At 33.5% G+C, this 22,567-nt stretch overlaps 2 protein-coding genes across 3 annotated transcripts in view; one reads left to right on the top strand and one right to left on the bottom strand.

Annotated features, from left to right (window-relative positions):
- Nucleotides 1–421: 421 nt before the first annotated feature.
- Nucleotides 422–14,170, bottom strand: Scsalpha1 (Succinyl-coenzyme A synthetase alpha subunit 1). The gene is made up of 5 exons (XM_072546835.1): nucleotides 13,962–14,170; nucleotides 13,650–13,882; nucleotides 1,265–1,466; nucleotides 856–1,160; nucleotides 422–774 (listed from the first exon to the last, which is right to left on the bottom strand). The coding sequence occupies exons 1-5, from the start codon at nucleotides 13,996–13,998 to the stop codon at nucleotides 559–561; spliced, it is 993 nt and encodes a 330-aa protein (XP_072402936.1). The 5' UTR covers nucleotides 13,999–14,170; the 3' UTR covers nucleotides 422–558.
- Nucleotides 14,171–14,636: 466 nt separating this feature from the next.
- Nucleotides 14,637–22,567, top strand: part of l(3)76BDm (trafficking protein particle complex subunit 8 homolog l(3)76BDm) — a 45,680-nt gene continuing 37,749 nt past the window's right edge. Inside the window, exons 1-5 of one of the 2 annotated variants that reach the window (XM_072546833.1) lie at nucleotides 14,637–14,948; nucleotides 15,766–16,216; nucleotides 21,342–21,615; nucleotides 21,682–21,977; nucleotides 22,035–22,283. In XM_072546833.1, the coding sequence (XP_072402934.1) occupies nucleotides 14,792–14,948; nucleotides 15,766–16,216; nucleotides 21,342–21,615; nucleotides 21,682–21,977; nucleotides 22,035–22,283 (1,427 nt within the window). In that variant the 5' untranslated portion in view covers nucleotides 14,637–14,791. The remainder of the gene's footprint in view (nucleotides 14,949–15,765; nucleotides 16,217–21,341; nucleotides 21,616–21,681; nucleotides 21,978–22,034; nucleotides 22,284–22,567) is intronic. The other variant, XM_072546834.1, reaches the window with a different exon arrangement.

Here is a 22,567-nt window from a genome sequence, read left to right on the forward strand (position 1 = left end):
GAAGTTATAATCAAAATAATGAGTTTGATATTTTGATTATTTATTTAAAAATAGTTCCACTAAAAATTGATGAATCCCTAGAAGAGTATGTCTGTACTATCTCATATTATAGGTATATTTCAACTGTCAAATCCATCCATACACTTGTAACGAGAAAAGGCTTATCTTTTACTAACTTGATTGGCCTATAAGGGCAATTAACGATAATGACTAGTAATAATCTCACTTTTAGTGTGAGTGCCAGTGATAAGGCGTCTTCCTCTCCGATTCCTTTTACATAAATTTTCACAATACTCCATTCAATGCACAATCTCTTTTTTATGGCACTATTAAATGCTTGAATTGTCTTTAAACATTTAACTAAAGTAGATTGATTCTTCGAAGTAAAACTTTATATGGGTAAATTAAAAGACAACATAAGTAATATATACATATATATTTATTACACGTGAATTTTGGAATATACACAATAAGAACAGGTGAGAAAAAATAATGGATAGAGGCTATGCAGTTAATAATTAACCGAACAATAAGGAGCCTTATAACAGTCAAACATACTTAGGCTAATCCCAAACGACGCATTTCCTTCAATAATTCGTTGCCCATCTGTGCTGGAGATTTGGTAACTATTACACCTGCCTTTTCCAATGCATTGATTTTATCTTGAGCACCTCCTTTTCCTCCAGAAATGATAGCACCTGCGTGGCCCATACGACGTCCAGGTGGCGCAGAGAGACCAGCAATAAAGGACACGACTGGTTTAGCGTTTGAACCCTGTAAATATTATACAAATATTACAAAGTGATCTATACAAAATAATAAAAGTATCTTTAAATACACAATTTGATTACGTACAGAGTTGTGCTTTATCAGATACTCAGCAGCTTGTTCTTCAGCAACACCTCCAATTTCACCAATGAGTATTATTCCTTTGGTTTCTGGATCTTTTAGGAACACCTCTAAACAATCAATGAAGTCAGTTCCATTGAAAGGATCCCCACCAATACCAACACAATGTGTTTGACCTAGACCGACCTGGGTAGTTTGGTGGACTGCTTCATAAGTTAATGTTCCTGATCTTGATACCACACCAACAACACCTTTTTGGTGGATATGACCAGGCATGATTCCTATTTTACATTGTTCTGGAGCTATTATACCTGAAACAATAACAATTTTTTTTAGAAAAGTAGTAAAAAAATGATATACCAATTCAAGACAGGTGACGAAAAATTGATGCATCTTATGCAAAAATATATGTTACCTGGGCAGTTAGGTCCAATCAGTCTAGTTTTATTTTGGCGTAATAATTTGTGCTTAACTCGTACCATGTCATGTTGTGGTATACCTTCAGTGATACATACGACAAGGGGAACTTCTGCATCAATGGCTTCTATAATTGCAGCAGCTGCTCCTGGCGGTGGCACGTATATTACAGTTGCATCAGCTCCAGTGGCTTCACGTGCCTAGAAGAAAGCAAGGTTGATAAATAACTACAGCAGCAACATAATCACTTGGAGAGAGGAAAGTAAAGAACACTAACATATCAAAAAACAAAACTTTATGGTTTAGAGAGGTAGTGAAGACAAAATGTGAAGAAAAGAAGAAAGACTTTTACAATATAGAACACAACAAATACAACAGGAATACAACCACTGTAAACGAATCAGAAATGCAACGAATACTTTAGTCAGACAAATTCCCAAAAAAAGGAAACACCGGCATAGCTTCTCAAAACAGATAGCACACGACTTCTACGGAACACAAAAAGAAATATGGAGAATGATCAGAGGACAAAGGAAAGAGATGAACGAACTAATAAAAACGAAACACATTCAGAAGGAAACATGGGCAGACTACTTTCGATCCCAATTTGCTAAAGGTGACGATATTGAACCACCAACACCAGAGTTGATGGCAAACGAAGAAATGAATATTGAGGAGGAAGAGGTAAAGGAAACATTAAGGAAATTAAAAAATAGGAAAATCACCAGGAGAGGACAGAATACCGAATGAACTACTAAAGTACGGAGGACCAGATCTGACCAAACAACTATTAAAACTAATACAAAAAATAATAGAACAAAACAGAATACCAAGAGAATGGAGATCAAGCATCCTAATACTTCTCTTTAAAATGGAGACAAAAATTACAGAGGAATTAATTTATTAAACACAACACTAAAATTAACAACCAAAGTGATGACAAATAAACTGAACGAAATGAACTGAAGTGAAATTATAACAATAGCAGAAGAACAACAAGGTTTTAGGTCGGGAAGATCATGCACCGACGCTATATTTATGCAAGGCAAGTGCAAGAGAAATCATTAGAATACAGCAAACCGGCATATTTATGTTTCATATGCCTTAAGAAGGCATTTGACAGGGTCAAATTAAAGGATGTTATCCACTTCTTCTTCTTCATGTGCCTTGTCCGTTCCGAACGTTGGCAATCAACATGGCTATTCTGACTTTGTTTACGGCAGATCTGAATAGTTCAGCAGATGATAATCCGAACCATTGCCGCAAGTTTTGGAGTGTCTTCTCCTCCCTGGACCCCTTCTGCTGTCTATTTTCCCTTGAACGATCAGTTGTAGTACTCTATATTTATTATGTCTCATAACGTGACCCAAGTATTCCAACTTTCTTTTCTTTATACTTATTCCTACCTCTCTCTCTTTACCTATCCGGCGTAGTACCTCTTCGTTGGTCACGTGCTCAGTCCAGGATATACGTAATATACGTCGGTAAGCCCACATTTCGAAGGCCTCTACTTTTTTCATCAATGTTGCGGTCATTGTCCACGCCTCCATTCCATATAACAAAACCGGGAATACATAACATTTCAGAAGTCGAATTTTGAGAGGTAGGGTGAGGCTTTTAGAGGTGAAAATTTGCTTCATGCTAGTGAACGATGCTCTTGCCTTTTCTACTCTTATACGTATTTCCTTCGCTTGATCCCAATTTGAGTTAACTGTTGTTCCCAAGTAGATGTACGAATCCACGTGTTCAATTCTTTCATTGTCTAATATCAGTTGCTGTGGTGGTTGTTGGGTTTTGCTTACTAACATCCATTTGGTTTTTGTGATATTTAGTCTGAGTCCGTATTGTGCACTTGTTTTTTGTATCTTACTCATTAGGCAACTCAGTTCCTCCATGCTACTTGCTAGAATCACAGTGTCATCAGCATACCTTATGTTATTAATTATTTCTCCATTTATCTTTATGCCTTCTGTGCTTTCCTCCAGCGCTGTCTTAAATACTTCTTCTGAGTATATATTAAAGACAATAGGAGACAAGATACAGCCCTGTCGTACCCTTTTCTTGATCTCAATTTTATTGGTCAATGTAGATCCTACTTTCACTTTAGCTGTTTGGCCCCAATAGAGACTCGCTATTGTTCGAATGTCTCTGTAGTCGACTCCGATCTTATGGAGAACTTCAATTATCTTTTCGTGCTTTACGTTATCGAATGCTTTTGCGTAGTCTATAAAGCATATGTACACATCTTTGTTCATATCTCTGCAGCGCTGGATGAGTACCTGTAGACTAAAAAGTGCTTCTCTTGTCCCAAGAGAATTCCGAAACCCAAACTGCGAATCTCCAATGTTATCCTCGCATTTTTTGCTTATTCTGTTGTAAATAACCTTGGTGTATGCCTTCGAAATGTGGTTAATTAGACTTATCATCCGATGTTGATCACAAGACTTTGCTTTTGGTTTTTTCGGTATGGCAACAAAAGTTGACTCTAGCCAGTCTTCAGGAAACTCCCCGCTGTTATAAATATTGTTAAAGAGTCTAACGAGTGAGTCTAGAAATTGACTGTTTGTTTCGCACAGCATTTTCAATACTTCCCCGTATACGTTATCGTTGCCTGGTCTTTTGTTATTTTTAAGACCCTTTATAGCATTCTCCACTTCTGATTTTAGAATAGAAGGGCCAGTATCATCATTGCTCAGTGTATACCCACTAGGACGGTCATCATTAAACAGTTGTTCCACATAAGTTTCCCAGATTCTAACTATTTTGTCGGGGTCTAGTTGTAGATTTCCATTATCATCGCATAGCCCTTTCGATAAAATATTGTAGCTTTTATTTGTTGTGAGTTCCTTTATCTTCTTATGCATATTGTGATAGTCGTATACCTTTTCGCACTGTTCGATTTCTTCGCATCTCTCCGAGAACCATTTCTCTTTAGTTTTTCTTATCTCAGCTCTAATTCGTCTATGGGTTTCGCGGTATTTGGCAGTATCTTTAGTTTTATATATCCGTCTCTCTTCCATCATGTCAAGGATTTCTGCAGTCATCCAGTCTTTCTTTTTTCTCTTATCAGGTAGTAAAAACTTAGTGCTTGAAGTCCTAATCTCTTCTTTAATTTCACTCCACTTTTCCAGCGGTTCATTGTTATTTTTAAGGATTTTTGATATTTCGGTATTTAAATTCTCCTGCATCTGTTGTTTAATATTATTGTTGGAATGCTTCCTAATATCTAGCGTTTCGGGCCTGTTCTTTACATTTGGCTTTTTTAACTTTACTTCAAACTTACATACCACCGGATTGTGGTCTGATGCTACGTCCGCACCCGGGTAAGTTTTTACGGCTTTGATGGAGTTTCTAAACCTGATTGGTGCAGCGATATAATCTATTTGATTTCTGATTATTTTACCAGGTGAGTCTGCCAGTGATTTCCAGGTATAGAGTCTACGGTGCGGGAGCTTAAAGAGAGTGTTAGTAAGTACTAGGTTGTGTTCTTGGCAAAATTGAACTAGACGATCTCCTCTTTCGTTTCTTTCACCAAGTCCGAAATTTCCCACTACCTTTCCTGTTTTGCCTCGTCCTACTTTCGCGTTGAAATCTCCCATTATAAGTGTTATTTCATTCTTTTTGGTTGCCTTAGTTAAGATTTCTAGTTGTTCGTAGAAGTCTTCCATTATTGTTTCCTCTTTGTCAGCTGTAGGTGCGTATATCTGTATTATGTTCAAATCAAATGGGGACGCATACAGCTGTAAAAGAATCATTCGGTCTGATAGTGCAATGTAGGATTTTATTGACGATTTTAAACGAGGTGCAACGATTATTCCAACTCCATGATTGTGTTTAGGAGTATCGTTACCAGAGTAGTACATTGCATGGTCTAGGATATTACATTCTCCCGAGTTGGGCCAATGAGTTTCACTGATACCCATTATATCGATTTTGAGTCTCTTGACTTCTTTTACGATGTTATGTGCTTTGCCACTTTCGTACATACTTTTAACGTTCCAGGTGGCGATTTGTAAGCATCTCAATTTAGGTGTTTTACTCTTCAAAATTGTTTTGTTGTTGCAAGGATTTCGCATGATGTCGACCTGGGAGGCCTTGCATTCTGAGTTTAAGTATCCTCCCTTGCCGGATCTTGACTTCCGAAGTCCATGATCAGTAACATATTCCTTATCACAACCGAAAGCCATGATAATTTTCCTGGGGAAATCCATAGGGATCTTTAATGTAGTGGTTTCCCCTTGCATTCTACATCCTTATGCCGTTGGCCAAATTTTGGTTCATTCGCCTTCGGAGCCGATTTCTCAACTCCAGGACAAAAGAGTGCCCTACCACTTACCAACTCATCCGCCCGAAGCCGTTGGTCTGCAAGTGTGGGATTTCTTATACCGGCACTTATTGTACGCAAGAGAGATACCTCTAGGAATAATCAAAATGATCGAAAATATCTAACAAAACACAATAAAGGTAAAAGTAGAAGAAGAACTAACTGACCCAATTGAAGCTGGCAATAGAATAAGATAGGGAGAATCAATGAGTCCTCTATTGCTCATCCTGATCATGGACGAAATAATAAAAAAAGTAAGAACTAAAACAGGATTCCAAATGGGAGAAACACAACTTAAAATAATCTGCTATACAGACGAAGCAATACTACTCTCTCAAAGTGAAGATGATTTACAACGAATGTTGCACCAATTTAATATAACCGCCAGAAAATTTAACATGTTAATTTCCCCAAAAAAAGACAAAATGCATGGTTATAACAGCAAATTTACCAAGATGTAAATTTGAGCTGGAAGGTCAGATAATAAAACAAGTGATAGAGTTTAAATATCTAGGCATCACACTATCTAGCTACTGAAAGCTCGAAACAGAAGTGGAACATCCAAGTGAATAGAGCAAACAGAGACGCAGGTTGTCTGAATGAAACAATATGGAGAAATAAAAATTTCGGGAAAGAATGTTAGAAACAGCAGAGATGAAAACTCTTAGAACAATTGATGGTAAGACACTATGAGACAGAGCTAGAAGTACAGATATAACACGGAACGATCATATAAGCCGAATGACAAAAAATAGAGTAGTAAAGACGGCGGGAGACGGTTCCCTAATAGGAAGACGATCAGTAGGAAGACAACGAAAACGATGGAACGACAACTTACTGGATTCACCTAAAAAAGTGGTGTTCTTACTCCAGACAAGCTCAACTTGATTAAGATCCAAGTGATAAGGTGGTCACCTCAATGTATTGTGATCATATTCTAGGATTTTATCAACTTCATATATATATATATATATATATATATATATATATATATATATATACATATACCCGGTATTTTAGGTGTCACGCCCTTCCGGTAGGGATCTATGGAGGAGTATCACCGAGCCGCAAGCCCTTATCTCTTGCCGCACTGCTCCACCATAACCATAGGCCGATCAGACACCAGCATATTCTAGTCTAAGCCGCAGATTCATTTGAATTTTAAACTGCTGGGCAGTTGTGATTCAAAACCAGTCCTCAGTTTTTTTTTTCTGTAATGAATGCCAATTTGCTTTGAAAATTGTACCTATGTTGTTGAGACGGATTGAATCAATGTCAAATGAGATTGAATCTTTAAGAGAGGGGGTTAAGCACTTGGAAAAAAATAATACACTTTTTGAAGACAATACAGATACTACTTTCACTGAAGTGCATGAAAGAATTGTAACGGCTCCAAATTTAATGTTATATAATGTGAACGAATCTAAATCCGAAGATCTAAAAATAAGAATAAATGAAGATAGGAAAAAAACCAATGAAATGCTAGAGTCAGTCAGACTCAATAACATTACAGAATGTTTTATGTTTCAAATTGTAGTTAAGGTTGGGCAGTCTAGTTAAATGAAGATAATTTGTGGTGATAAAAGCACTAAAGTGCCTTAAAATCCAAACATTTGTCATGTGTTACATAACACAGTTTATAAAATTAGTCAAGACCAAACTAAATTACAAGACCAGTACAAAAAAGCACAGGAAGAACTTAATAAAAAATTAAAGCCTGATAGTGATAATAGCTATACTCTTCGCTATATTAATGAATGTGACAAAGTTGTTAAGCACTGCTATAAAAAACATAAATTGAACCTATTAGAGATATATTATCAGAATGTAGGTGTTTGCAAACTAAACTGAATGAACTTAATAATGGGATTTCATGTTTTGTTTACGATATACTAGTTGTTCTTACTTAAAACTAGCTCACATCTGATATATATGATGAAAAGATATGCATTCCAAAGTTTAATGTTTTTAGAGCAGATAGAAATTTATTAACCAGTAGTATAAGAAGGGATGTAGGTGTTTTGATAGCTGTGGCGTCCAATATTCAAGGTAGTATTGTACAAACTTCAATGGATCAGATATTCCTTATTTGCAGGCATGGTTAAGAACAATTTATAGTAGCAGGATTATATATATTCCAATTGGCTCGTCAACAGTCTAATGTGAAGATTTTTGTGCAGTTTTTGAACAGGTTTGTGATGTTTATTTGAAGTTCATGAAATATAATATAGTAGGTGATTTTAATTCACCAGATGCTGTACGATCCAACGAAGATGATACTATACATGTATCCTGTCCAGTAAATAGTAGTGTCTTGATTCCTGCCTACAGTTTTGCTTATTTTAACATATTAAAAATTTATCAGGTACCCAACAACAGGAACATTTATTTAAATCTTTTATTTCTTAATAATACAGACATTTGGTTCATTAAACCCAATTATCCTCTTTTTAATGATATATTCACATCATGTTTCTTACAGTTGCAGATTCAATTTGAAAACAGTTGAGATTTTTACAACTTGAATTACTATTTTGCTTCAGTTAACTGGAATAACTTTATAGATACTAATGATTGAAATGTATTTCTTTCCAAATTATATGAGGTATTGTAAAGGACTGGAGAAAAATTCTTGAGGAGGCTAGGACCCACACAGGGTTGTAAAGCCATAATAATTAGGATGATGTATGAGGGAATATATATTTATATTTGTTCCATACAATGTAACGATGCTCTGATCGCTTAACAGTTCGAACCGTGGGAGTGTCAATATTTGCGCATCCACTTCTACAACGTGACGGCGTAGTGGGATTCAGGACGGCTATTTAAGGCGTGTGAATAGCGGAATTAGACAGTCTTGTAGCTAGCGCTCTAGGCTCCCTGACTCGCCGGTGTAGTGAACCTGCGAGCCATTCTGGACAGAGAGAGTTCCGTATTGAGGATCATACTCTGTCCCTAACCAAGCGGAACCCATCGGTATTGCGTATTGAGCATTACCGTGGATCTGCACAGAATCAACCGGGACAGAGAGATTTCCGTATTGAGGATTATACTCTGTCCTTAGCCAAGCGGAACCCGTCGGAATTGTGTATTGAACATTGCCATGGGTCTGCACAGCTAAATATTTTGTTTGCGAGCATATTCGGAGCTTTCGCTGAATTGAAGCGAAAGCGAGTATAAATCTGCGCGCGATCGATTTTACCCATTTCGTTTCTTATTAGTAGTACTAATTAATTTCTTTTCTTTTATAGACGTTCGCCGAGGACTACGTTCATCACGGGATCCAGACGGAGACGTAGAATTCGTTTTAGTTTTATTCATTGTATAAGTATACAACATAGAATTCCTTTTTATTTTTATTTATTGTATATACTAAATTAATAGATTTATTTTTATTTCAAACCTGTGTTTTACTGAGTCTGTCGCCCCGAAAGAGCTACCCATCACAACAAGAAATATAAATCTTCTAATTTTTCCAGTTTTTTTAGCTCTGAACTGAGAATTTTAGTTGTTCAATAAAAGATACAATTTAAAAGATATCGGAATCCAGTGATATTAAGACAAACTATTTTCAGTAGATCTACATACAAGAGCTCTAGCTAGCTATTTAATGTCAAAATCAGTATAATTGCATCTGTTAATAGTGATCTTCATTCTAATCCCAAAAACTTTTAGAAATACATAAACTGCAAAAGATCATGTGTTAATTTTCCATATGATATGTATCAGAAAATGAAACTTCTAGTAATGGCATTGAAAGTGTGAATCTATTTAGCAAATTTTTTTTAACAGTATATTCCAGTAAAATAGTGAATCCAGTTTCAATGTTCAGAAAAAATGATAATTTAATAATGTGATCTAAATTAACTCTATCCAAAGTATTTGATAACCTTTTCTTAACTCTCTTCCAGTCAAATATACTCTAAGTCCTGATAACACATCCAATACTTTGTTGAAGAAGTGTGTTTACTCATTGTCAAGGCCTCTGTTGGCGATCTTTAATATTTCATTGTCACAAAGTGTCTTTCCTACCATGTGGAAAGAAAGTTTTATTATGCCTATTTTCAAGTCAGGGAGAAAAACAATATAATCAACTATAGAGGGGTTTATTTGCAATCTTCAATGAGACAATTGATCAGAAAGCATAAAGTTCAATATTAAGATTTAACATAAATCATCAAGAAAGATATATTAAAAACTGGAGAGTTTTTTTCAGGAGAGGGATTTGAAAGACATACTATCTTTATTATTATCTCAAAAATACTGGAAATGAATATATAATAATGTTTGCTTTTGTGGATACATTGTTTGTATTTATGCAGACAATGCTGACCCCTATATGGCGAGGCATATTATTAATTACCTGCTTAACAATTCTATAATAAACAAACCTTTCTTTAATTAAAGTGTTTAATTTTTGTCATATTATGCTCCTTTTCATTACTGTGATGATTTTAGTTATAAACTTCAGAAGTTATAGGGGCAAACATAGACTCAGATCATTGCCTAGTGATATTAACATTGAGAGCTAGAACTAGATTGAAAAAAATGGAATGTGCAAAACCTGAGAGATGCAAAAATTGCAGAATGGTACTCGGAAAACATTGCCAACAGGCTAAGGAATCAAAATGTAAATGAAGAAGGCCAGACAGATATAGACTCCTACTGGACCAGAATAAAGGTAAACATTGAAGCAGCAGCAAAAGATGAAATAGGAACAGAAATTTGTGACTCCAAAAATGACTGGTTTGAAGAGGAATGCAAGAATGCAACAAAAGAAAAAAATGAAGCCTCCAGATGCTTACCCGACGAACTAGAACAACTGTAGAGAATTACCAGACAAAGAGAAGAGAAGAAAAGAGAATACACATAAGAAAAAAAAGAAACCACTTAAATAAGGAACTTAAATATATAGAAAACCTTAAGAAAGTTAATATTAACAAAAAAGAATTCAAGGCAACCACAAAACAATGCTGAAGTCAGAATGGCGACCTATTAACAACTAGGAAAGATGTATTGAATAGATGGGTGGAATACTTTAACCAGGCACTTAATATAGAGGAAGAAGAAGCAAACCCGGAAGATGAAAGAGAGATGGTAAGGAGAACAGATGAGAGGGGAGAGGAACCACCAACGATTCTTGAAGTTAAAGGTGCAGTTAAAAAACTAGCCAGAAACAAATCACCCGGAATAGATAATCTCCCAGCTGAATTATATAATAAAGAAGGTGGCCACGATACCATAATGGCATTACAGCAGCTTATAAAAGAATTATGGACACAGAAAACCCTCCCCAATTATCAGAATATTAGAATACTTTGCACCATACACAAAAAAGGAGATATCTTTGAATGCTCTAACCACAGAATAATTATAAGTGCAGCATATAAAATATTTTCCACAGTACTATCTCACTGTATGGCACCATATACAGAATGAATAGTAGGAAGATACCAGGCTGGTTTCAGAGGTGGTAAATCGACATTTCATCAGATTGCTACCCTGAAACAAATTTTAGAAAAAACACTGGAATATGGCATTGATACTCATCACATATTTATAGACTACAAATAACCTACGACTCCGTGAATAAAATAGAAATGATCAAAGCAATGAAAGAGCTAGGGATACTAAATCAGTTGGTAAATTTAACAAAACTAACTCTTGAAAAAGTTAAATGTAGAGTATGAATACAGGGGGAACTGTCTGAACTGTTGGAACCTTTTAAAACAAATAAAGGGCTGTGCCAGGGAGACCCTCTCTCCTGTATACTGTTCAATCTGGCTCTGGAAAAATTAATATGTATGTCACAAATCACAGCCATTGGTTCAACATATAATAAATCAGTGCAAATCCTTGCCTATTCTGATGATATCAATATTGTTGGGACAATGGAAAACTCTATATGAGAGGCATATGTAGCATTAAAAGAATCAGCTACAAAAAAGGGTTTAATAATAAACACTAACAAAACAAAGTATATGAAAATAAGCACACAACCACAAATCCTACTACCACTTGTTATAGAAAATGATGTCATCGAAGTAATGAACGAATTTGTATACCTGGGAGCGCTCCTTGCCACTGAAAATAATACTACCCCAGAGATAACTCGCAGAATTTGCATGGCCATTTGCATGACCAACAGATGCTATTTTGGGCTCAATCTCCTCCTTAAATCCACAATTATATCAAGAAATACAAAAATGAAACTCTACAAAACAATAATATGCCCAGTCCTAACATATGGCTCAGAGACCTGGACTCTAACAAATATAATTGAAAACAGGCTAGGATGTTTCTAAGGAAAAGTGCTAAGGCAAATCTATGGAGCAGTGAATGACAATGGAGTGTGGAGAAGACGATACAACTTCGAACTTTATAGAATATACTAGGAACCAGATATCTTAAAACATATTAAGATAGGACATCTGAGGTGGATAAGGCATGTAATGTGGATGGAACAAAATCACCCAGCTAGAAAAACCCTCCTTGATAGATCCATTGGTCAGAGAAGAAGAGGAAGACCCAGAACAAGGATCCTTGATAACATGAATGAAGACATGAGAAATATAGGAATATGTGCTTGGTGGAGGAAGGCGATAAATAGGGACGACCAGAGAGAAATTCTTGAGGAGGCTAGGACCCACACAGGGTGGTAAAGCCAGAATTATGATGATTTTAGTTATATAAAGTATTTTGTTAATTAAACTTATGTAGCTAGTAAATTTTCTCACATAAATATATCTTATAATATATTTCTCTGTCTGGCCCAATTTTATGAGATCCAGACAATTCCATTCTTAAACTGTTTTCTTCTTGTATTGTAACACTTATAACACTTTGATGCATTGATGTTCTTTCTGCTTCCACATTAAAAGTGGAATGAATTATGGTTAATTTCCGTTCCTATAATTAATTAATGAATTAACCCTATTACAGACAATTTGTACAAATACATGTTATAATAAAACTAAAACTAGATAGATAAATAAGCTATTTAGTCATCATAATTGTGTTAAGGATACAAACATACTGTGGAAAAGAGATGCAATCACCCATTATCACGTCTGATCATCTTCACTGGATTCAGATAGATCTCTATATAGTGAGTAGCCAGAATCTACAGTATTGATCTCTAGTATTGACGAACCTGGCAGCCACCTATATGAAATTATCTGTGGCTGATGAATTTAAACTTCCAAACTGAATTTTCCATATGACCTCTTATTTATGAGGGATGTTATGAACTTAAAATGCTCAGGATTACTGATACTTAGCTCTTGAGACTAATATCTAGTAGGCCTGATAGCCAAGCAGGTAGATGGATAAAGTGCTTTCAGTTCATTATGAGAGGTCTGATGGTGTGGTTTTATTATAATATTCTGGTATATTGGATTGACCTATAGATGAGCACATGAGCAGTGCAGTAAGAGATATGGGAGCTAACAGCTGAGTATTACTAACTCCATAGATTCCAACTGGAAGAGCATGTAAGCTTAAAAACTAGAATATATATATATATATATATATATATATATATATATATATATATATATATATATATATATATATATATATATATATATAAACCATAAAGCCTTTGGTATTATTGAGATATTTGGCAATAGGTACTGAAAAACAATTAACAAAAAATATTTAACAAAGAAAAACATTACGAAGAAATGTTTCTAAAGAGCTATTTTCATAACATAGGTACTGTATGCTGTTTGATTCTATAGTTCTTGTTGAAAACAAACAATAATGAATAATTGAATGAATCAGTTCTGAACAATACTATATCAAAACAATATATTTATCATAGCTATTGTTAAGATATTTACAAAAACAAATAATTATCTATATTGAGTACTGGTGCCTACATACAAATACATAAAGTACAGTAATTTAAATAGTGTCTTGTAATTGAATGCATACTTACTACAATTTGAATATAAATATTGATTTTATCTGTTAAATTAGTCACATGGAGTTGATAACTAAATAAAAAAATACAGGCAACTGTTTGACATAAATAAAAATGTTATTAAAACTTTACCTCTTTAACAGAGTTGAAAACTGGTAAATCAAGATGAGTTTTTCCACCTTTTCCAGGAGACACTCCACCAACCATTCTTGTTCCATACTCAATAGCTTGTTTACTATGGAAAGTTCCCTGTTTCCCAGTGAAGCCTTGGCATATAACTTTGGTTTGAGCCGATAATTTTAAATTTGGTCTGGTCTTTTCATAACTATTAAATCTAATAGGTTGTTTTACTTTGATACCGTCAGCTGGAAATCCAAAAATTATTAATTGGCAAAGGTCGTCTTGAAACTAAAACTCTTGCCATTTTATTATGTAAGTGCTTACCCAATAGACGGCTTAATATTCTTGTAGGTGTAGCCATTATAGGAATTGTATTAATAAATAACAGATTTATATCAATATATTTCTTTTCCAAGAGTTCAATAATCTCGTTATCGGCACAATTTTGTCATATGGGGGTTTGGCAGATACCACAACTTAAACCATTGAATTGAACCTGAACAGATTATAGTCCACACCTCATCTAACGTGAAGTTAGTTCACATTAGGAATGTCAATAGGACCAATAGAATTCGAATTTGAATATAGACTTTGGACCATAGTAATGATATTAATTAATCTACAACAATTAAAATTTAATCTTCGCATTTAAAAAATATTTACGAACATCACTTATGTCCTTTAAAACATGTAAATCTGTCACCAAATAAAAATAATATGTCCCTCAGTTTTATAGAGTAAATAATGATTTTTACGAATTAAAGTAGGAAATGATACAAAGTAGATATATTTATCAAATTCTTTTTTATTATTTATTGAGCTGTTATTATTCCAAAAAGTTAAAGTTGGTCTTGTAAGTTGTTTAAAAATCAACCAATCCGTATAGACAACCGCTAAGTGTGAAACCTCTCTTAAAGGTGTTGCAACTTCATATCAGTATACTATCGTAACTTCAAGGGTATTTGTGAAAAATTATATTTATATCATATGTCAAAAAAGGTACTAAATTGACACATTTAGAATGTGTTTCTGTGATTTAGGTGGTATTATTTGATAATGAAAACATAATACTATTTTCAAAAATAAATAAAAAGTATGTAAAAAAATTTGTGATAATTTCGTAAACGTTTGATTTCTTATAATTTTGGTATAATATGGCACAATACAAACAAAGTCCCCAAGAATTGATCAAAAATGCATTTACTCCCCAAATAGCTGTGATGTGCACTAGCCTTGCAGAAAAAAGTTGCCAGAAAAATAACTTGGATTTTATAGAGTTGTTACAACCATTTTGCAAGTTAAACAATGATGGTATGTCTGAATTAACTACATTTATTAAAATAAAATATGTTCCTCACTTTTGTTTGAGTCTAAATAAGTTTAATATAATTAGATTTATACCCTTCTAATAGATGAAAGTAAAACTGATAACAAAATAATTACTACATGTTTTAAATTTAGTCTGTCTATATATTCTGTTGGATGTTTTTATGTCCACTTTCAAGTTCTTCAGTATGTTCATTCCCTAAGGTTTATGTGTTCATATTTAACCATTTAAATGCTATTTCTTTCGATATTTTTGATTCTGTGCTATTTACATTATTTGCCTGTGAGCTCAAATTGCACATGTATTTGTTTATGTTTGTAGAAACTCTCATTTTTTACATTTTGAATCTTTAAGCCTTTCAATTTTCAGATATTTCTGGAAAGTTATGTACACCTATTACAGTATGTCTAATTTTTTAGTCTCATTTGGTCTCAATTTTTTATTACTTAAGGTGGAAGATAATTACACACTTGGCAATCAATCCAATTCTAAATCTTATTTTGTCATGATGTTGATCATAGACCATGTTCTTCACTGATATAAGTTTTCCCATTGTTTGAACATGTCTTTTTGAAATAGATTTTTTGTATTTTTTATCTGTGCAAAATTTTAAAGGCAGATTTGATATTGCTTAAACAATTTTTACAAGTGTGTTTTTTTTAATCTTTATTAATTTACTGCTGGTTATAAACTTATACTAGATATCAAGTTAGATAAATGCAGTGATATTTTTTATAATTTTGAATAAGTAATGTGAATAATAGTTTTTAATAATAAAATTTATGTTTTGTTTTATTTTAGTTTCATACAGGGACCCCAATGGAACCACACATGTAGTCAGAAACTTAAAGCTAACATTTTTGGATATATCATGGGTACCTCCACAGCCTGCAGTGGCAAGAAAACTTTTAAACACATCAGTAAGCAGTGCACCTGAAAGTAAAAATTCATCTGTTACAGTTGGAAACTATAATTTAGAAATACCTGCAAGTGCCCCTTGGTTCGAATCATGGAGACATACATTTTTAAAAGTACAATATCCATCAGACCATGAATTCACTAAACATTTTCTAGCTTGTATTTTAGTAGTCAGTTCAGCTGACAAAAATCCAGATGATACTTTTGAGAATATGATAAAAAATTTAAATCAAGTTCATAATAAGGAGCTTGGAAAACTTCCAAAGTGGTTTAACTCAGTGATCTTGAAATATTTTGTAATTATACATGACAACATAGAGGGAGATAATAATGGGTAAGTAAACCATGCTAAATAAATAGAGAAAAGGAATTAAGTTGTTTTCATTGTTTGTTTTCTGAGTATATTTGTCAATTTTTCTTAATCTCCATGATAATAGAGTGGACACTATGTTTTCCAAGGGGTCTACTCTAGAAAATTACAATAAACAGGCTGGTCTGGGAAATTACTGAATAACAAAAAAAATCTTTTTAAAAATGTATTTGAAAAATGAAAACACATATTTTTGGGTTGTGAATTTTAGTAAAACATTCTAACTAAATATGGATTAATTGATGTAATGATATTGGTGGTACAACTTCAACCTTTACCTTTTTAATGACCTAAAGACATAAAGGATCAATGATAAGGGAGCCAGCATATTTGAATAACTTTTCTGAGGAATACTATGAAAGAACAAATATATGAGTGAAGAAAGTAAACTCTGAATTAATAAAATATGTGTAAAGCCAGTGCTTATCTATGTAGCTGAAGCATCAGTGAAGAAACAACACAGATGAAAGTGTTAGAAAGTGCAACACGGAACTGACATTTAAACAACTTATGAAATTAGCAGAACATTTATTTCTAGCAATATTGCTTTTCAATTATACTGCAAAAATATTTGGTGTGGAAACCACTTATGGAATAAAATTGTTGTTTGTGTTATTATTTTAAAAAATTTATTAAAAAGGCTGGGACTCATCAACTTTTAACATATTGCATGTAGATGTCTGATCCTAAGACTTATACTCTGAACTGAAACTTATTTATTAATAAAACTCTTATTAGATAATTAATAAATTATTAATCATAATCATAGTGAATCAATGAAAAACTTTGGCATGACTCATGTATGCCACCAGGTAATATATTAGGGGGCGTTTAAGTATTATGTAACTCAATTTTTGAAGATTTTTGGCCCCCTCCCATGTAACGCACCGTAACATGTTTCTGTACCCCACCCCTACCTAAATGTTACGTAACACCCAAGTGACCATTTTGACCTAAAAGTAACAATTATATTGCGAAAAGTATCGGAAAGTCGATAAAATAACTTTTATTGTTTTAATCCCTTTTGCAGTAATAATAAATAAAACAGATTCCTAACTAGCAATAATAAACTTTTACTGCTAATCTTACAATTTTTTATGTTTTGGCCCCATCGTTACCTAAATTTTTGGCCTCATTCCTTATTGTTTTTCTCGCTCAATTTTCTAATTTAAATTTTTTTAATAATAAACTCATAAATTAACATATTTATTGTTATATTTGGCATTACAATTAGAACCAGAAACTTAACTTAAATAAAACATTTTATTCAAAATAAAATCGCGTTCTTAACAAAAATTTAAAGTAAAATCACCAGGTTGGTATCTTCTTCTTTGGGTGCCATATTAGGTTTTCCTAAAGTTGCGCTGGGTATGAAATCTTTGTTATTATAATAGTGCTTAATAACTCACGAGCGGAATTTGCTCTATTTAACACAGCTTTTTTGATCTGAATTGCTGTACAGGGAATTCAGGGCATTCTTCTATGCAAGCACATCTAAACTGGCTGTAGAGGTTTGATCATATCAGCATTCAGAGTTCAGGTCTCGGTGCTATGTAACAACACTGACACATTCTTGGACTTAATTTTAGGTTTAAGTTGTGGTCAGAAAGGAATGATTAAATTTTTTGAAATGTTGCTTCAATTCTGCACTTGATCTCTTTACCTGTGTCCAGTTGGTGCGTAATGTAACATACCAAATATTTAGAAAGTAACTCCCACAATGATTTGTTGATTTATCTGTAGGGAAGCATTGACATGACATTGGCGACTGAAATCATAAATTTTGTTAGAAACCTTCATTTTTAGATCCATTTCTCTTCCTGTTGTGTTTACGCAATGCAACAACTCTTAAATGTCATGGAGACTATCACATAAGATAACAGCGTCATCAGCCTATCTAACATTATTAAGTAATCTATGATATGTAGATCTCTGCCATCAATGCCACTGGTTCTTAATATGTTCAAAACTGTTCTAGGCTTTATCCTATTGAAAGACTTTTTATAAGTTATGAATGCGACATAAATATCTTTAAGTTGGTCACAAAATTTTTTGAGAAGTACATTTAAGCCAAAAAGTGCCTCACAGTTGTCCAGCACATTCCTAAATCCAAACTGGGTCTCATCTAGGACTCTCTGTATTTGTCTCAGTGACTCTTGTATCATTATTTATAGTTCAGATAGGATGTTAACTGGTCCAGTTGGTTTTTGGTTTTGACTATGTTTTTTATTGCATGTAGACATTCAGATTTTAAAATTTCATTTCTTTCTTGATTTACATTGCTCTTTATGTTTGGCATGTCATCTTGAAGCAATTCAGTTATATAGTTACTCCATATTTCAAGTATTTCTCGTTCAGCAATGATAACTTTTCCTGCATTATCTACTACATTATTAGTATTTTTCTTATTATACAGGCCAACAACTTCACGAACTTTCTTGTTTTTTTTGTTGCTTTTCTAATTCTTCCATTTCTGAACATCTATCTGCCATCCACTTTTCTCTAGCCTTTTTTTTATTTTACCCGTTTTTGTTTTATTTCCCTCTGTTTTCTTCTGTATTTATCAGCCTTATCTTTGTATTGCCTTCTTTATTCCATAAGGTCTAGTATTTCTTCCGTCATCTATGGAATCTATTAGTTGCACTACCTTCTTCTATTATCTTGTTCAGATGTTCAAGAAATAGTTTCCATATATTCTCAACATTTTCGGTTGTTCCCATTTCTTTCATATAATTCTTTACATCATTTTCGTTTTTTACTTTTGTTCACATCTGAAATAGTAAAAACCTTTTGCTGATGTTTTTTCTCTATTCGTTTTAACCTGACTCTTGGCGACTAAAGGGCTTTGATCATTTCTAATATCTACTCTAGAGTATGTTGTAACTCTAATGATGGAGTTCCTAAATCTTTTGTTGATAAAAATATAAGAAACAGCTTGGAATGTAAACAACAATTCAATTGGAGTTACTGCTCCTCTGTCCATGGGTTTGTCAAAAACTCAGATTCTTTCATTACTGTCGTCCGAAGAGCAGATGAATAGGGTTCCCGAATCATTAAATAATTTATAATCAACTTTGTCTTCGCCGATCCTAGGACGATGTTTTATTGTAGCGCACATTGAAGAGAAGCTCATTTGCCCTTTTGGCAGCAAGTCATTGTGGGATGTGAAATAGATCCTACTGGTCGCACCTATTCTGTTCTTGAGGCCGCATTCTAGTCGTAGACAAAAGAAATCATAGGGCACATGCTTAAACCCTTTTAGTGGAGGTAACAGATGACAATCTCACAGGAAGTGCCAAGATTAGGCACCACGAGCTTACTTGAGATATAAAGGATATTCCAGGATATTCCAACATCGTAGTTGTAAATTTTCACGTTTCATTTTTAATTTTGATGACATTACAGTATGAATTCAATATAATAACACTGACTACAGCAACGTGTTTTTCTGTATTACTGACAACGAAAACAAAATAAAAAGAGTATACAATACAATTGAGGGATTTCCCATAAAACATAAACGAAAAGGATTGCCAACTTTGGAGATTTTAATTTCATTTTTTTTTATTTAAGTAAAAAACAATGTTACGTAACGTGTTGTTAGAACTCCCCTCCAACCCCTGTAACGCACCATAACGTTTTACACGACCCTCTCCCCCCAAATTACATTACGGAATACTTGAACGACCCCTAATCTTAAGTAATATTACGAACAAAACAAACTTTTTTTAAATTTGTGGTATTAATTCCAATTAACAGCGTGCCATTCAACATCGTGGTGATCTAAATTGTGAATAATGCACATCAGTTCATTAGCACGATGAGCAACCCTTATAGATTCATAAAAAACTTAACTTGCACTCTGATATGAAAGTTAGATATCAGTGTGCGTGTTAACTTTTTTATAAATCTTGATTGATGATTTAGTGACTTGACGGAAGCATGATAAAGACCACAAGTTTTGCATGTTCGACTTATTAGTTTGAATTTTACTGTCAAACAAAAATAATCGTAGGGCATTTCTACTTTTACTAGTGGCGGAAGAAACCTGTTGTCTAGTAATCTAAATAGGCCACTTCTTGCCCTTCTTGGACGGCAACATTCTGTTTCTAAATTTTACAAGTTGAAGCAAGTATTGGCTTTCAATGTTCTGTTCTGAATACCATTTAATGTCTATGAAATCAGGAAGATCTTGTTTGCTAGGCCCAGCATATTTTGCAGTAACATGATAGCCATGAATTTTCATTGAACTCACTACTTCAGTTAACACATTTCTGTGGGTTGCAATATGTGTAGAAAAGTAAATAACTACTGATGACGTAATCCCTAGCCCCCCCTACCCATATCATCAAAAATAAGCAAAGCAAAGTATTACGTAATCACTATAGGGGGACTCCCGCCCCCATATAGTGATTACGTAATATTTGAACAGCCCTAATGTCTTAACGAAAATTATATATAATTTCAAAATTTCACCTTGTATTATTTATAATAGATCCTACATGATATACTTCTTTGAGATAAGGTTGATAAGTAGCTTCTAAAAACATTAAAATATACAGTGTGTTTCATTAAAAATAAAGATTATGGACTATACTAGACTTTCTTGAACCACCTTGTACATTAGATTTATGTTTAAAAAGCTCGCATTTTAGTTTAAAAGTTGGCGTGTCCCAGCGTTTTTTATAATTTTCTAAAATAAGGAAACAAACAATTTTATTCCATATGTAGTTTCCAAAATGTTTAATTTTAAAATTTCACCATGTATTATTCATAATAGATCCTACATGATATAGTTCTTTGAGATCAGGTTGTTAAGCAGATTTTAAAAATATAAAACAATAATAAATAGGGTGTTCCATTAACAATAAAGATTATGGACTATGCTAGACTTGTATGAATCACCCTGTACATTTAAATTTATGTTTAAAAAGAGCACATTTATATATAAAAGTTGACGGATCTCAGCGTTTTTTATGATTTTTTAACACAACTACAGAAATAATTTTATTCCATAATGTGGTTTATACACTGTATATACAGCCAAGAGAAGAATGTACAATTCAAGTATCATTTTTTTTTGTTTTAGTGTTAATGAGTCATTTGATGCAATGAAGAGAAAACATGGACCATCAAATTGTTTTCTATTAAAATTAAATTCGAGGCCTCCTGGTAGTTCCACGTCAGAACATTTACCTGATCCTTGGAACCAGTTCATAAGTAATTCACTTGATGTGGAAGAGTGGGGCCCTACTGTAGAAAGTAAATCTATGAAGTCTTCCTTAGAGATTGGACAAGAAGCTGATGAAGTTAAGAATATAAATTACCACCCTCTTAGTCCAGTAAATGATGGTATGTTATTGGTAAGTTGGTATTTACATTTGATAAATAAAGTAATACATTACTAAAAAAGGAGGACACCTTTTAAGGTATTTGGTTTTCAGGATGATTTTTTAGTTGATATTGAACAACATCAGAAGAATATAGCTAAACCAAAACTAACTCATGGGCACTGTTTATCTACAGAGGATATAGAACAAGTTAAGTTTCTTATATACGAATTTTCAAAAGGTTGTTTAATACCATACATAGAAAAACAAATACATTCCTTAAATGAAGTAGTGGCTAATAGGAAAGGGGTTAGCAAATCATTATTCAGTGCTACAAAAAGATGGTTCACTCAGAATAAACCTGGTGCTAGTGCAGCAGCTATTAACAATCTGGTGTAAGTAATATTTAAAATTTAATTTCAAAGTTAGTGATTCTTTATAATTTATCTTAGGTATTCCCCTGACTCTCCTGAATTACAGATAAGGAAAATGGGCGATCTGTATTTTATGTTGGGTCAATATTCTTTAGCTTTCCAAACATACCATCTGGCAAAAAGAGAGTACAACACTGACCAAGCTTGGTTGTATTATGCTGGAGCGCTGGAAATGGCTGCTTTGGCTGCATTTATGGCCAATCAATCAACCAAAAAGACCTGTGATTACATGGAGGAGAGTATTACTACTTATTTAAATACATGCAAGTAAGTTTTATTTTTTGTTTTTTTCTTGATATACTTAATTTCAGATATATTTAATTATTGCCAAAGTAATTTGTCATGTGATATAATATATTTAGGAAAATACGTAATATATGTACATCGTTACTATTGTTAGGCAATCTACATTGCAGTGGGTTATAACCTTGGGATGATCTAACATGATGCAAAGGATATAAAATGCAAGTGACATTCGAGAAGAACACAACGTTACCGATACTTAGGATTTCTTAGGATTAAATGAAGATGGAAAGGATAATGCGAATGGA

This window comes from Diabrotica undecimpunctata, chromosome 10 (genome assembly GCF_040954645.1).
Source record: "Diabrotica undecimpunctata isolate CICGRU chromosome 10, icDiaUnde3, whole genome shotgun sequence".
In the NCBI taxonomy this organism is placed as follows: domain Eukaryota; kingdom Metazoa; phylum Arthropoda; class Insecta; order Coleoptera; family Chrysomelidae; genus Diabrotica; species Diabrotica undecimpunctata.

Coding starts and splice junctions, on each gene's coding strand:
- Scsalpha1 (XM_072546835.1), bottom strand. CDS start 13,998: ATGGCTACACCTACAAGAATATTAAGCCGTCTATTGG. Junction 1,467..13,649: donor TTTTCAACTCTGTTAAAGAG/GTAAAGTTTTAA, acceptor GCTTTCTTCTAG/GCACGTGAAGCCACTGGAGC. Junction 775..855: donor ATCTGATAAAGCACAACTCT/GTACGTAATCAA, acceptor TAATATTTACAG/GGTTCAAACGCTAAACCAGT.